The 16,899-nt window shown below is 45.0% G+C and overlaps 2 protein-coding genes across 6 annotated transcripts in view; one reads left to right on the top strand and one right to left on the bottom strand.

Moving 5' to 3' along the window:
* Bbs9 (Bardet-Biedl syndrome 9) overlaps nt 1–4,661 on the bottom strand; it is a 379,885-nt gene extending 375,224 nt beyond the window's left edge. For 2 of the 5 annotated variants that reach the window (XM_060371015.1, XM_060371029.1), the window contains exon 1: nt 4,328–4,661. The gene's annotated coding sequence lies outside the window, so the exon portion shown is untranslated. Of the gene's footprint in view, nt 1–4,205 lie in introns of all 5 variants that reach the window. The other 3 variants (XM_060371012.1, XM_060371017.1, XM_060371023.1) reach the window with 2 other exon arrangements.
* A 6,802-nt stretch (nt 4,662–11,463) lies between these two features.
* Rp9 (RP9 pre-mRNA splicing factor) overlaps nt 11,464–16,899 on the top strand; it is a 28,939-nt gene continuing 23,503 nt past the window's right edge. Inside the window, exon 1 of the mRNA XM_021627467.2 lies at nt 11,464–11,758. Coding sequence (XP_021483142.1) covers nt 11,631–11,758 — 128 coding nt within the window. The 5' untranslated portion in view covers nt 11,464–11,630. The remainder of the gene's footprint in view (nt 11,759–16,899) is intronic.

Genomic DNA, 16,899 nt, shown 5'->3' with positions numbered 1-16,899 from the left:
GCATCATCTACCGAGACGCACTTTCCTTCATGGCACACGCTTCGGTGGTACTTAAGAAGTTCTCCTTGACTAACTACATTAGGAAAGGTCTCCGCAAACACTGAATTCAGATTAGTTGACTACAGAGCCGCTTCTCACGGGAATGCGGGGTTAGGCTCCTGCATTCTCTAGTTACCGGATTCCCATCATTCAATCAGTATATAGCATCATTATGTATTTCTGCTTAAAGACATCTTGTTTTATACAGTTGATTAATAACCACTAAACTCATGGTCAAGAAGCCTGGACAAAATGTTTCTTAGCATATGTATTTTCTCACAGCTTTCCTGCACTTAGGAACATTAGTCGGTATTTCAGTATTTGCTTTTGTTGTTGTTCTGTCTTACTTTGTTTCTTGAGACATGGTCTCATTGTGCAACCCAGGCTGGCTATGAACATTCAGTCCCCTGCTTCAGTCTCCTGAGTCCTGGGATTGAAAGCATGCACCATCCCGACACTACTTACCCAGGAAACAGGAAACACAGAGCTGGTAAGATGTCAGCAAGCATGATGACCTAGGTTTGATCCCAGGGGCCTCAGAACGGAAGTAGAGAACAGACCCTCACAAGTCGTTCTTGAATCTCCTTGTGCACACTCTCACACATGCAGTGCATGTGTGCCATAAATAAATAAGAAATCCATAAGTGAATAAATATTTTTAATGTGGCATCAAATAGATCACCAGAGGATTCTGATTGAGAGCCTAGGAATTGAAAGAAGGCGGAGGGATCCTGTAGAATAACTTTCTCTGGTTCTGGTGCTGACTCCAGATGACTACAAAAGCACTGAGGACCCTGATTGTGGGATTACAACTAAGTTTCAGCAAATGACAAATTCACAAATCACGAAATCTGAAAATAACAAGGACCAACTACACTTTTTAAACACACAGAACGACCTGTTTCTTAAAGTAGGCCTTCCACACGCACTAATCATAGAAACCAAGGCCATTTTCTTCCATCCAAAATAAACCAAGAAGCTGTCTGAGAATGCTGAAAATCTCACAAAGGGGAGACAGGCTGTGTGAGTCTGGATTCCAACATCAACACACGCTAACCATGCAACCCAAAGGCAATGTGATAATCAACTTGACTAGATTTGGAACTGTCGAGAACCAGTGTGAGTATGTCTCCGAGGGTATTTCCAAAAAGTTTTAGCTGAAGAGGGAAGATACCTGCAGCCTAGAGAGAAAAGGGTTCATCTGACTTGGAGGTCATACTTGATCATGACAGGAAGCCAATGCAGGTACTGCAGGCAGGAACCTGGAAGCAGGAGCTGATGCAGAGACCACCTAGGAATGTTCCCTACTACCTTGCTTTCCCCTACCTGACTCAGCTACTTTTCTTATCCAACCCAGGCCCACCTGCCTAGGGATGACCCCACCTAGAGCGAGTTGGGCCTTCCTATGTCAATTAACAGCCAGGAAAGTGATCACAGTCAAATCCAATGGGGGCAATTCCTCAACTGAGGTTCCCTCTTCCTAGCTGACCCTGGTGTCAAGTTAACAATAAACTAACCAGCACCACACTGCATTCCCCAGGCTGCAGTCACAGACGAGTAAAGAATGGACAGGGGATGTCAGCTGACACTAACATTCATCTGTTTCCTAACTGCAGGTACCATGTGACCCTGCCACCTCACTTCCCCCTGCTCTGATGAACTCTACCCATTCAAACACCGAGCCAAATAAACACTTCCTTGCTTAAATTGCATTCTCAGGTGTTTTGTCATTACAGTGAGAAGAGCAACTGCTAACCCTGCTATAGTTCAGCCTCCTCGACTATGAAATAATGGTAAGAGTGATGCTGTTAAGTATTAAATCAGGCAGCAGGTACAGACTATGTACAGAATTAGAGAAACTATCTGCGATTCAGTTGTCTGATCAGGTGACAACATCCAAAATACATAAAGATTTCCTACAACTCAAATGGAATAAGAAGAAGAAGAAGAAGAAGAAGAAGAAGAAGAAGAAGAAGAAGAAGAAGAAGAAGAATTAAGCAAACAAATGAACTGGTGTTTCTCCAGTGAAGATCTACAAATGGCTGACAAATATCTAAAAGGGTACTCAACATCACTAGCCAATGTAATGCAAATCAAAGCTACATTGAGACAGTACCACACACCCTTGAGCAGAGCGAGGGTGGCACATGCCAGGAACCCCAGCTATTCTGGATGCTGCAGGAAGACAACCTAGGCTAACAGAGTAAATGAAGTCAAGGGCAGCCTGGGCAGCAAGGACCAACTACACCTTTTAAACACACAGAACATCCTGCGTCTTAAAGTAGGCCTTCAACACACAAAACTAAAATTGTGTTAATTTTAAAACAATTAAAAACCACACACACGTACCCGTATGAATGTTCTGAGGAGTGAGACTTCCTATATTCCTGCAAAGGCAGAAAAGTTTACAGAACTGCTAGTGTATTCTTTTCCTGCAAAGAGCATTTCTACTAAGAAGCTATACCGCAGAGCCAGTGAGATGGCTCAGCAAATATAGGTGCTTGCTGCTAAGCCTGAGAGAACCCGCGTGGAGAAACGACAACTTGCAAGTTGTCCTCTGACTTCCACTGTAGTTCCCTTGACCACATGCATACATGAACCAAAAATTAATAAATTAAAATATAATAATTTGTTTAAAACTATAGCAAAAACATAAGTGGGAGGTATACTCTACAACCATTATACATAATTTAAGAAACCCTAACCTCTACTTGTAAATGGTTTTCACAATAAGGTTTCTTGGATTTTTTTGTTTGTTTATTTGTTTTTCATTTTTTAAAATTTAATTTTATTTATTTATTTATTACAATGTATTCACTTTGTATGCCCGCTGAAGCCCCCTCCCTAGTCTCTTCCCAGTCCCACCCTCCCTTCCTCTTCTGCCCCTATACCCTTTCCCTAGTCCCCTGATAGGGGAGGACCTCAGCCCTTTCTATTTGACCTTAGCTTATCAGGTCTCATCAAGGCTGGCTGCATCATCTTCCTCTGTAGCCTGGCAATGCTGTCCCCTCCCAGGGGGAGGTGATCAAAGAACCTGCCATTGAGCTCATGTCAGAGACAGCCCCTGTACCACTTACTAGGAAACCCGCTTGGAAACAGAGCAGCCTATGAGCTTCCTTTGAACAGGGAGTTTCTTGTTTTTAATTCTTGTAACAGTACAACCCGATAGCTGGGCGCAGTGGCGCACGCCTGTGATCCCACCACTCAAAGAGGCAGAGGCAGGCGGATCTCTGTGAGTTCGAGGCCAGCCTAGTCTACAAAGCGAGTCCAGAAGCCAAGGCTACACAGAGAAACCCTGTCTCGAAAAACCAAAATAATAATAACAATAATAGTAATCCAATCCATCACCAAAAAACAAATCTCAACCATTATCCTCTTCAAATACTGCTAATAAGTTAATCTTTCTCTCTCTCTGAATGCTAGCAAACATTAATACATTACACAGTGGCACACACCTGTAATAACCACATTCAGGAGCTTGGGGCAAGCAGGTCATAAGGACGGCCTAGGCTACACAGTAAGTTCCAGGCCAGCTTGAGACATATCATAATTTCTTTAATTAAAAAAAGGAAGGAAGAAAAGAGAAAACTCTGCTTTCCCGCCAGTATCTTTCAAGTTGTGTGTATAAAGGAGGATGGACATATGTGTATACATAAGATACGATTTGGTATTTAAAGACAATGTGAGATGACAAAAAATATAAGTTTATCCAGAAAATCCCAAGCCAAGTGCAGACCTTGTTGGAGAAGAACTGCTGATAAAATCAGCTTAATCCATCTAAACTGCTGTGGTCTGCAAAGGAAGGAGAAAGGATAAACATTAATCCTATTGCAGCCCTGGAGAGAATCAGCACGCTCCCGCTCCAGTCCCACACTGGGAACCGCTTTGTCGCTCTGCTCACAAGACCTGTTGAAATGTCACAGGAGAAAGATGCTCTTACTCCATGTGACTATTCCATGGAATCCTGACAAATCGCCCGTTCCTCAAAGGTGTTGACAGAACCTGCACACGTCGCGTTAGCGGTTGGTTTGAATGCAAGCCTCCTTCCTGGGAAACCGATCCCCTACATCTCCCAAACCATTACGGGGCATCTGATCAGTCTTGTTGACCAAGCATAGCCACGGCATTCATGCATCCCAAGTTATAATTCCTGGAACATTTCTTACCTGATGCCAACAAGTGGACTTTGCCTCGCGTTTCTACGAACGCACTATCCCTTTCAGAACTCCTGACGAGGATCCAGTGATGGAGCCGTGCAGGGAAAAGCAACATTTAACTCCACTAGTACCTCTTGGTCGTGTTTTCGAAGTTTTCCACGTCCACAGGCACAGAATCCCGCCGAGCGGCCACACCAGCTCCACAGAGTTGAAGTGAGTCCCTCCAAGATCTCCTGTATCTCCTTGTCATCCCCCAGAGACAAGCAGGGAAAACGACATGGATCCCTCGGAAGCCACAAGGCAAGAGAGAAAAACTCCAAATCCGGATGCTCACACAGAGGATGAAACCATCAAGGAGACTGTAAGAGGGGTGAAGCTGCAATCCAACTGCCTGAGGAAGACACCTCCCAACTCCAGCCTAAATCAAAGCCGCCTTCGCCCTGTTGTCATAGCATTTTACAACGGGGGCTACTGCGCAAGTCAGAAGTGGGGCCGCGGAGCCTGCTGGGTGTTGTAGTCCTGGCAGCCGAGTGCGGGCTATTGGGGGAAAAGGGGAGTTTCCCAGGCCGTCCTTGTGGACTAGAGTAGGGACAGGACGGGGTGGAGCCGAGCACTTCTAAACTACCTGGGTAGGCCAGTCTCTCACGGTAGTCAGCGCTAGTCCCGCTTCTGCAGGGGCTCCTGCCACAGACCACTCACTCTAGTGCCTGGGTGTTCTGGTGTCTAGGCCTGAGCATGTGGTGGTTTTCCTGTTTGTATCCGTTTTAACTCTTTTCTTGGCCTAACTGCTGTGGCTAAGACTTAAAGCACCATCTTGAATAAGAGTAAAGAGCAGACCCCCTTGTTTCATTCCTTATACAGAAAAAAAATATTTACAGTTTCTCCCCATTTAGCATAATATTGGCTGTACATTAATTTATATAGTCTAGACTGTAATCGTGATTGTCAACTTGATACACCTTAGGAAAGAGTACCTCAACTGAAAACTACCTACCTCAGGTTGACCTGTAGGGTTGTCTGGGGGCCATTTTTTGAATTGCTTATTGATGTGGAAGAGCCAGGCCCACTGTGGGCTAGGCTGGTGGGAGGCAGGGAGCCGGTGTCCTCCACAGCATCTGCTTGGAGAGTATCCAGCCCCTTCCCTGCTTGGCTTCTTCACCGACTTCCTAACCAATGGACTAACCTGTATGATGAAATTGACACAATACCGTCCCCACATGTTTTTTGGTCATGGTGCTTGTCACAGCAACAGAAAGCAAACCAGCACAGCTGTTATGTTGAGGTATGGCCCCTACTTACTTCAGGGCCTTTCTCAGGAAAGAATAGTAAACATAGAAATATCAGGGCTGGAGAGATGGCTCAGGGGTTAAGAGCACTGGCTGATCTTCCAGAGGTCCTGAGTTCAGTTCCCAGCACCCACATGGTGGCTCATAACTATCTATAATGAGAGCTGGTGCCTTCTTGATATATATATATCAAAGGCCTTTTCTTTGTCTAATGAGATTTATCTCCCTGAACCTTTCTGTATTGTATTACAGTTACTGAGTTGCATATGCTGAACTGTCCTGGCATGACTCTAATGAAGCCAAGTTTGCTCATCCTATATGATTTTTTTAATGTGTTGTTGAATTATGTGCATTTTATGCAGAACTTTTACATCCATATTCATCAAGTAGTCTTTTTGTTTTGTTTTGTCTTTGTTTCTTTGTTTTGGTTTTGGTTTTTTGTTTTGGTTTTTTGTTTGTTTGTTTTAGTCTTGTTCTCGACAAGTTTTTTGTTTGTTTGTTTTAGTCTTGTTCTCGACAAGTTTTGGTATCAGGATGATATCAACATTTCCAGAAGTATCCTTTCCAGTTCTATTTGACGGGGAAACTTTTATGAGATTTACGTGTTTATTTTAGGCATGTGAGGGTTTGGCCTGCCTGCATGTGAGTGCTTACTACTTGCAGAGGGTAGCCTGGAGCTATGGACAGCAGCCTGGCAGCTGTGGGGGGCAGAAGAGGGAGCTCTGTCCCGTTTACTGCAGTTACAGACCACTGTGACCCCGAGTGCCTACTGAGAACGGAACCCAGGTCTCATAAAGAGCGTTACGTGCTCTTAACCTCCGAGATGTCTCTCCAGCCACCTATGTTATGGGAATTTTTGAGAAGAACTGGTGTTAATTTTTAAAAACCTGATAGAATTTATCGAGCTTGGAGGTTTATTCAGTTAAGGAACTGTCGCTGCTCCAGCGACATTGCTTAGCGCAGGTCTGTTTAAGCTGGGTGGAGCCTCCTGCTGTAACTTTATACATACGCTTCTACATGTGTAGCCTCTTCTAGATTCTCTACTCCGGAATATGGGTTTTTAACGTGTTCACTGATGACCCCCTGAATTTCATTACTATCCATGCGGCAGCCTATCTTTATCTCCACTGTCACTTAACTTAGGTCTTCTCTTTCTTTTGTTTAGTCTGGCTCAAAGTGCCAACGTGGTTTGTCTTCGCTAGACTCGGTTCTCTCCTTGTCCTTCTTTTGTTCTCTTTTTTCTAACGTATGTTTATTAATTTTTTGATAAGGTCATACAATGCATTCTTAGTTATTATTTTATTTTAAGTATATGTGGATTTCGAATAAGAATCAACCAAGCTTGATAAGCTCAGTTCAATCTCAAGAGAGACTTGTGTGAAAGAAGGAAAAAAAAAAAAAAACAACCATAAATTGTGGCCTCCATCATGGCACACCTGGCCCCAATAAGGAAATAAATGTAATTTTAAAAACATTTCCAGAAATTCTTTAGTTCAATTTCACAATCCTTACATGAATCTCACCCCATAGTCTGAGAAACATGAAGGGGGCATTTAGCAGTTCCAGTAAATATTTGTGGGATGGATTGTCACATAGGTGATTTAGCACACCGGTGCCTACAGAACACATGGCATCTACACTGTGCTAACCAGCAGCTAGCAGAGAGCTCTGTTAAAACTCAGCCCTGTTAAAACTCAGAGACGGAACCACCAACCAAACAACATACATGGGCTGGACCTAGGACCCCTACACATAAGTAGCTGATGTGCAGCATGTTATTCAGTGGGTCACCTAACAATTGGAGGGGGCTTGTCTCTGACTCTGTTTCCTGCCTTTGGATCCCTTTTACGTAGCTAGACTGCCGGGTCTGGCCTCAGTAGGAGAGGATGCACTTAGTCCTGCTGCGACTTGATGTGCCAGGGTGGGTTGGTACCCAAGGGGAGGAAGGATGCGGGGAGGGGGTGGGAAGGTGGGACTGGGAGGAGAGGAGGGGAGGGGGCTGTGATCAGAATGTAAAAATATTAAATAAATTAATGAAAAAACAAACAAACAAGCAAAAATCCCTCGGGCCTGGCCACGCCTCCTCTGCCGCACCTTGCTTCCTCTGCGGTTCACTTACTCTTGCGTGTCAGATCCCTACAAGGTCGGCCAGAACCTGGACAACCTCATCCCGTCTACCCTCCCGCCTCCTCTTAAGACCTTGTTCCCTGACCTCGGAGCCCACACTGGCTCTTCTCAGAGTGGCATTCCAGCCCCTGAGAGGCTTTCCCGTAGTCTCTGTGTCAATCATCCCTACGCATCCTTCACTCCTCTGGCAAAGTGTCCCCTCCTCCGAGAAGACTTCCTAGACTATCTCTTCATCGGCTGATAAGTGAAGCATTCACATCTGGGCAATTTGGGTTCACCCATCTTGTTGCTGTTTTGAGGTAGGATCTTTTGATGCATCCAGGCTATGCACCAGCCTGACTTAACAAGGTCACATTTAGAAAGAGAGATGGCAGATAATATTGCAGCATGCTCAACGATGTGTCTTCCATAATAACTGCAGTGAACTAAGCTATACACGACAATGCCAACTTTTAATTTATAATAGGAAACATACACTTCCATAGCTCTGATGTTCAGTTCTACACAAAATATATTTTCCCCATTGTCAGGACCAAGTATGAAATATCCCCCCAAATTTTGCTGGATGACAATCTACTTAGTTAGTCTGAAAACAGCTGGAGATACAGCTCAATCGGTAGAGCATTCATACAGCATGCACGAGGCCCTGGGTTCAATCCCTAGCACTGCCTAAACCAGACATGATGACATAAGCCTACAATATCAGAACATGGGAAACAGAAAACAGGAGGATCAGAAGCTCAAAGTCATCCTTGCCTACACAGTAAAAGGCCAGCCTGGGCTATCTCAAAAAAAAAAAATCACACATACATACATATATATATATGTATGTATGAATACTAGAGAGACAGCTTTTATCAATGGATAAAAGCATGTAGTCTATCACAAAGGGCCTAACTCCAGTTCTCAGAGCCCACATTGGGCATCGTACATTATAGCTCCAACTCCAGGGGACCAGACGCCTCTTCTGGACTCTCAGGCACCCTGAGAGTATAAAACACTTCATTAATTTGCATCTTATGTTTGTGCAGGGGCCATGCTAACCTCTCTGTATCTCTTAGTATGTATACTGCCCATACACAGGCATTGGCCACAATCAATTTTGCATTCCAGCCAAGATTGTTCCTAATGCGGCTTTTCACTTTCACCACGACGGCTTTTCATCATTGAAGGCTAAAGCAGTTACAGCAGATATAGTTTCAGAATTCAGCCGCACATCTCAGCTGACAGAGGCGTACCACACATACTCATACTTTAAAATAAATAAGTAAGTAAAGGAAAAAAACCCAAACAAATTTGCCTTTCACCTGCAAGAAAACCCATTAAAGTTTAATCCTTTCTCCAAATCCTGCATGTTTCCTTTCCCAGGCCTGAGCAACCTACGGACAGTGTGGAAACATTCTGTTTCTCCTTCCCTCTTTTTTCAGACTTATTTATAAACCACTGTCCTGTGTTCCTCATCAATAACAGATCCTTAACACTTCCCCATTTTCCTGCAATTTCTGGAAAAAAACTACATTTTCCTTTCCTCTGAATCATAGAGGTAGGTTAGGTAGTTGTGTAAAAAACGTGAAAACTGGGTGCTTGGAGAGATGGCTCAGCAGTGAAGAGCACTGGCTCCTCTTCCAGAGGCCAGAGTTTAATTCCCATCAACCACATGGTGGCTCACAGTCATCTAAACGGGATCTAATGCTTTCCCTGTCATGCAGGTATACATGAAGACAGCATTCATATACATAAAATAAATAAATGAAATCTTTTTTAAAACATGAAAAGGGCAAGGCGGCTACAGGCGATACCATCTCAGAGCTCTCTTGTGTCTAAAACCAGCTGGGATCAGTATGGCTGACGAACATGACTCCTGTCTTTTGATTTATAGTGACATCTCTCTATCATTAGCCCTGCATCTGCTCATAATCCATGTTAATACAATCTACTGAACTCACAATCTAACATCCAACTACTGGGCGCTGGGGCTACAAGCATGCACTACTATGCCCAACTAAAGTTTATTTATTATTGTTTTCTTTTGTTTCAAGACAAGGTTTCTCTGTGTAACAGCCCTGGCTGTTATTATCCTGGAATAAACTTTTACTATTATTTTATTATTATCCTGGAATAAACTTTGCAGACTAGGCTGTCCGTGAACGCACAGAGATCCGACTGCCTCTACCTCCCAAGTGCTGGGATTAAAGGCATCCACCACCACACCTGGCTTTAAAGTTTTTTTTGTTTTTTGTTTTTTTTTTTTAGCTGAAAAGCATAAACCACTGGGGGCTACACAGAGGGCTGCAAGTATTAGAGAAACTTGTCCCTCTTCCAGAGGTTCTCATCCCTGCTCCCAAAGGGTGGCTCAGAACTATCCAGAACTCCAGCTCGAAGAGATCCCATACCCTCTTCTGACATCCACGGGCATCAGGTACCTATGTTGTACATACATGTAGACAAAACAGTACACATGTAAAATGAGTAAAATTGAAAACTACCTTTTAAAAACGTATAAAACACTTCATTAATTCGCATCTTATGTTTGTGCAGGGGCCATGCTAACCTCTCTGTATCTCTTAGTATGTATACTGCCCATACACAGGCATTGGCCACAATCAATTTTGCATTCCAGCCAAGATTGTTCCTAATGCGGCTTTTCACTTTCACCACGACGGCTTTTCATCATTGAAGGCTAAAGCAGTTACAGCAGATATAGTTTCAGAATTCAGCCGCACATCTCAGCTGACATCTCTGAATCCCAGGTCTACGGGTTACTATTTCTGCATCCTTGAGCATGTCATGAAACTATTCTTACTTAACAAACACGGGGGAGTCCTACACAGTGACAGCTTCCTCATCAAAATGTGCCTCTTGCCTCTCCTTCACGTCTCTCAGGAAAAGAAGAGAGCACCGCTGCAGAGCCTCGGCTCCTCCCACAGATCGGAAGTATTTGGGATGCTGTAAGGTCAGGTGGCACCTCTCCGCCGCGCTGCCTGCCCCACTGTTCTTGCGCACACTGTAGCATGCACCTTGAAACGTCTATGGCAGGGCAACTAAAAAGAGAGTAAAATTTTGTTGCTTGTGTGAGGTTTTTTTTTTTTTTTCGGGGGGGGGGGAGGTCTTGTTTGTTTTTGTCTGCGTGACACAAGTTAAAGCTATCTGGAAAGAGGAACCTCAGTTGAGAAAACACCTCTCAGATGGCCTGTAAGCAAGCCTATAGAGCATTTTTTTGGATGAGTGGTTGATGTTGGAGGGCCCACCCACTAGGTTGATTAGCCCTGAATTTGTAAAAAGTAACTACGGCAGTTGACTGTCAGATTTTACAGTGTTCTATTCCAGACCTGGGAAAAGGCACCTGAAAGTCTCCAATCGTCAGCTTTAGAGCCAGGAACAAATGGGATCACCCCATGAAGCTGTCCCTCAATCCCCACACCATCGCAGCGGAACAGTCATCTCTTGGGAAGCAGACTGACCACTCAAGTAATAAGGAGGTCTATGTGACTACCTTGCATGACAAGGATTTAATAACCAACCCCAACACGGTCTGACCAAGCATTTTTTGGTTTTTCGAGACACGGTTTCTCTGTGGAGCCTTGGCTGTCCTAAATATTGTTTAGGTTGTAAGTATTTGTGGCTGGGCGAGGTAGCAAAAGTCTTTAGTCTCAGCACCCAAGAGGCAGAGGCAGGAGGACCTGTGAGGAAAAACCAAAAAATAAAATAAAATAATAAAATAAATGAATAAATCAACGAGCAAGCGAGCCAAGGAAGTGGGTGTGGCCTGCAGGTGACTTGCAGCACCCGGAAGCCCGCAGGCCCCGCCCTCCGCGCCCCGCCCCTCCCGGCCTCGCTTCCCGCAGGCCCCGCCCTCCCCGCCCCGGCCCTCCCCCGCTTGGGCTCCCGCAGGCCTCGGGGGCCGCCGGGGCCTGGCCGCGGGTACCCGGCTGGAGCACGGGCCGGTGGGACGTTGGTGGGCTTGCGCCGCGGGGCGGAGGGAGCGAGTGTCCGCCTCGTCCCAAGCCCGCCTCCGGTGGCGATGTCGTCCGGGGCCGGGTCTCGGCGGCAGCGGGAGCCGCCGGAGCACGAGCTGCAGCGGCGGCGGGAGCAGAAACGGCGGCGGCACGACGCGCAGCAGCTGCAGCAGCTCAAGCATCTGGAGTCCTTGTGAGTCGGCGCGGCCGGGGACGCGGGGCCGGGCTGGGGGCGGCGCGGGCCGTCGGCGATCCCGGCCGGAAGGACGCGGAGGGGAGGCCGCGGCGACCGTGGCGCAGGCGGCCGCGGCGCCCCGAGGCCGGCTTCTCAGCCCCGCGGCTCCTGGCGCCGTCTTCGGCCACCGACGGCCCCGGCGGGAAGCTCGGGCTGGAAACTGCAGGAGACACGCGGGAAGGCGGCGGACCCCGCAGCCGGGCCGGAGGTGTAGAGTCGTGGGGAGGGGGAGGGGGAGTGGCCCGCCTCTGGTCCACACGGTAAACCAGGAGGAAAGTCAGGACCAGGCAGTGAGCACGTTGAGGACAGGAAATCGGGGAAGAGGTTTACTTACTAGGGAGACAAGTCCGTCTGTCTCCTCTCTCTCTCTGTCTCTCTAGCGCTCTCTCTCTCACTTGTGTGATTCCTCAAGTGCCATCCACCTTGTTTTCAGACTTGATTATTTTATTTTTGCTTGACACGCCATTGGCACGTTAAGTTTGTGTTATTTCCTTTCTTCGATGTTGGTGTTCCTCATTGTTGAGCTTTCTTTTCCTCTTATCTCCTCCACAACCCCGTGTGTCTTTCTTAAGACAAGCTCCCATGTGATCCTCCCACCTTACACTCCCACCAAGCCTACAGCATGGCTTCTTAAAAAGGTTTCCACATGTGACCCCCTTTTACAAAAGAAAATTTTACACCGTTGCCAGTGTATGGGCAAATAAACTAGGGGATACATACGTGTCAGACAAACATTTACTGATAATGAGTCATGAGGAAACTTGTTTAAAAAACAGTTCTTTTTATACATATAATTTTACCATTTCTTAAAGAGAGAAGCAAGTTTGCATACTAAGGAAATAGATGCACTTGTTTATTTTCACACAGATAATTCATTCTTGGCTGGATAGTTAAATGCTGACAGATGTGGGACATCTTCAGCATTTTTCCGAGTGGCTCTGTATTTTGATTTTATGATTGCTGGCACTTTGACACCACTATCACTATGCACAAGTACATGGTATATAGTATATTAGTAAAATTATTTTTAGGGCTATTTCAGAAATTTGAGAATTCTGTCCTGAACAAAAATTGAACGTTTTACCAAAGGTTTATTTTATATTATGTGTATGAATATTTTGCATGCATGTATGTACTTGCACCACCTGCAACTTGGTGCCAGATGAAGCCAGAATTCCCTGGAACTGGATGAGCAGCCACGTGGGTGCTGGAATCCAGGCCTGGGGCCCCTGCAAGAAGAGCAAGTGCTATTAGCTACTGAGCCACCTCTCCAACACCACAATTTTTTATGAAACTCAAGACAGAAACTTCAGCAGCAGTTTTTAAAATCGAATACACTGGGCCAACAAGATGGCTCAGCAAGTGGAAAAGCCCTGCCGTCAAGCCTTATGACCAGGGTTTAATCCCCACAACCCACATGGTAGAAAGCAAGAACTGACCTCTAGCCTCTACGCTGATGCCTTGGCACATACATGTACATAAAAATAAATAATTACATAAAGTGTAATATAATATTCTAACACTTTACTACAGGAAGGTAATACTAACTTCAATGCTTATAACCCAGCAATGGGTAATAGGGAGATACTGAAAGCCTGTGTTTTCCATGATTGAAATATCACTGGTATTCGAACCTACTTCTTCAGAATTTCAACATAAACCAAAGATGAGCCGAAACATCCAGCCCTGTAGATTGAACTCCTGCCCGACTCTTGACGTAGGCTTTCCAACTTACTGGCACCTACAGTTACTGAAGCCTCTCCTAGAAGCATGGAGAACCCTAAAAACTCATGGTGTGAACTGTCGAAATAAATACATTTGATGATCCTGATTCACCTATTGTGAGGAGCAAGAACTTTAGTGACTGTACATAAAACTCTTAGCAGTTAGTGGGAAAATAAGAACAACAATGTTGGCTGGTTGCTTCTAGCATCTCTGGGGACAGTGACAAAGGAAAAGTATGATATAATTGACTGGCTCTAGAGGCACATAACAGTCTTAGTGTGGCCCGGAAGGGGGTCCTCTCTTCAGCAACCATAGAGCTCAAGTTGTAGGAAATGAAGCCAAAGCCCTCAGTATGAGAGTGGCTGGATTACAGCACAAATTCAAGTTCTGCCTTTGTGGGGGTGGGAGGTCAGCAGTTAAAGTAAGGGCACTGATGGGTAAGGAACTGCATCCTGCACTTTGTTGTTATAAACAAAAAATGAAAATCCCAGCCATTCTATTTTACCAATAAAGACTCGGGAGCCAGATGCTGGGGTGAAAACTTGCTAGCTCAGCAAGGGAGAGAAAGCATCCAGCTGACCTTCTCAGCTCAGGTCTGGGTGGAAAAAACGCAAGAAGCTCACTAGCCCAAACTGACATCCCAGGAAGAAAAGACAAAAGGCTTGCTAGCTCAAAGCCTCCCCAAAAAAAGCCAGGGAGCTGAGCAGGTGAAGCCAGAGCTTAAGCTGAAAAGCCTTTTTTACTTCTCCATTTTGTCTTAAGTAACACCCAACTCAAAGTCCCTTCTACTCTTTAATCCCTGCTGGCTGGTTTCTTGCTCCACCTCTTGACCTAGGATTAACTTTATTAAATCCTGTGTACAGAAAGCTCTTGGATTAAAGGTGTGTGCTAGGGCTGAACCACACCATAATCACCTGATAAACAAACTTCTTTGATTAAAGGTGTGTGATAGGGCTCAACCACACCAAACCAGAAACAGGGTTTTACAGTTCATAATGTTGTTGTTCACAATGGGATCAAATATCCTGTAACAGTACTTGTCATGGAGATGTGTGAGTGGACCCTACTGAGGCTGAGGATTTTGAAACCTCAGATTCTCAAGGGTTTATCTCTCCACCCTTAACAGGGAATACATCTGGGACTGAAGAGCTGACTCAGTGGTTAAGAGCAGAAACACATCCATACCCGGCACCCCCTGTAGTAGTGCCCTCTTTGCAGTAGCCTAAAGGAATTAATTCTGTAGTGTCTGCTCAACAGCAGTGACTTTCTTGAGGAGATGCTAGGCTAGATACTAATGTCCCTCAGGCCCATTGGTAGTTGCCTCCAGACCTATATCCAGACCTGAGGCAGGCTGCTAAAGTGGGGATAGATAGAGCATGAAGAGATGCACCATACCACTAAAGAGCTAATGACTTTGCTAATTCATTCAAGCAGAAGTTTGGGGAATATGTGCGAGAATGGATTTTAAGGGTATGGGAAAATGGTGGAAAGAACATAAAACTATATCAGAATGAGTTTATTGATATGGTCCAACTGAGTGGAGATTCTAGATTTAATATAGAAGCTCATTCAGTTTTTAAAAGGTGTTAAAAGTTTGATTGGTTGGCTGAAGCATTTGTCAAAAGATGGCGTACTGAAAATAAGTTGGAGAGCCTCGTAACCCTTGGCTTAATGTTGGTGAATCTAGAGTGGGTAAACTGTAAAACCCAATCCTCCACAAATAGGAAGACACCACCTCCGCTAATCCTGTAAGATGCAAAATGATGAGGGGCATCAGCTAATAAGAAGAACTTTATATTGTTGCTCTTTCCTTGTAGTAGACCTGATAGTTTGAGACATTGCTGCTCTGTTAGATGAGTTAAATGTGACTAGTTTACCTGGGCCCAGGAGTAGCAGAGGCCATGTGGCAGCACTGAATCATAATGGGCATCATAAACAAAACAGTATCCATAATGGCTGGCTTGTAATGTACATCACATGCAAAGTGAATTTTGTGGTGACATGATTCCTGCGGGCCTTTTGTGCTAGCTAATCAGAGTTTTGGGGAGTGAAATAGATAAGAAGTCTACTGCCTTTGTTCTTTCCAAGACAGGGTTTCTCTGTGTGGAATTGGCTGTCCTGGCCTTGCTATGCAAACCAGGCTGGCCTTGAATTTACAGTGATCTGCCTGTCTGTGCCTCTCCAAGTGCTGGGATTACACTTCCCTGGCCTGCCTACTGCATTTTTGTTTGATTTATAAAGGCAGAATTTTTAAATGAAAGATAGGCTTCATTGGATTCTGGCAAGAGGGAATCTCGACCCATGAACCGATTTCCAGATATGAGCCATTTTGCAGAATAACTTGAATGAAAGGATGGCCAGTACCCCTAAGGAAGGACCTTGTCAAAATTCCTAAGAGTTTTACTGTTTCCTTTCCCAGAAGGGCTTATAGCTTTTTACAAGGGTAATCGTGCAATGAGGAAAAGGGATCAGACTTTCCAGGGTCTATTGGATACCTGTTCTAAATTGGCAGTGATTGTAGGAGACCCCAGAAAGCACTATGACCCTCCAGTTAAAGTAGGGGCTATGGAATCAGGTAATTAACAGAGTTTTTGCTGAAGTCCAACTCACAGTGGGCCCCCAAACTATTTTTCCCATTCCAGAATGTGTAATTAGGATAGACACACTTAGAAGTTGGCAAAATTCCTACATAGATACCCTGACTTCTGGGGTAAGGCCTGTTATGATTGAAAAGGCCAAGTATAAGTTGTTGGAGTTGCCTCTACCAGGGAAAATAGTGAACCAAAGACAGTATTGCAGCCCAAGAGGAATTCTAGAAAATAATCAAGGACTTGAAAGATGCAGGGGTGGTGATTCCCACCGGTCTCCCTATAACTCTGCCGTATGGTTGTGCAGAACACAGGCGGATCGAAATGAACTCAAAGTTGACTATCAAAAACTTAATCAAGTAATAACTGGTATTGCAGCTTTTGTACCAGATGTGTCCTTATTTGAGCCTGGTCCATGGTTTGCAGCTATTCATCTAGCAAATACTTTTGTCTCAATACCTGTCCTTAAGCAGCACCAGAAGCAATTTGCTTAACAGCTGGCAAGGCTAGCAGCACCCCTTTACAGTTTTACATCAAGGGTTTATTAAGTCTCCAGGCCTGTGTTAACTTAGTTCAAAGAGATCTTGATCATGTCTTTTCCACAAAATTTCACACTGGTCCACTATGTTGATGACCTTGTGCTGGTTGGACCAAGTGAGCAGGAGGTAGCAACCACTTTGGACTTGTTGCATCAGGAAATAGGAAACAAATCCAACTGAAAATCAGTGGCCTTCTGATTGGTGATTCTTCTAGCATAGTGGTGTGGGCATGCAGAGCTATCCCTTC

The sequence above is a fragment of the Meriones unguiculatus genome, chromosome 1, assembly GCF_030254825.1.
Source record: "Meriones unguiculatus strain TT.TT164.6M chromosome 1, Bangor_MerUng_6.1, whole genome shotgun sequence".
Classification (NCBI taxonomy): domain Eukaryota; kingdom Metazoa; phylum Chordata; class Mammalia; order Rodentia; family Muridae; genus Meriones; species Meriones unguiculatus.
The sequence above is the reverse complement of the archived record's forward strand: the minus strand, read 5'-3'. Positions and strand labels throughout refer to the sequence as shown.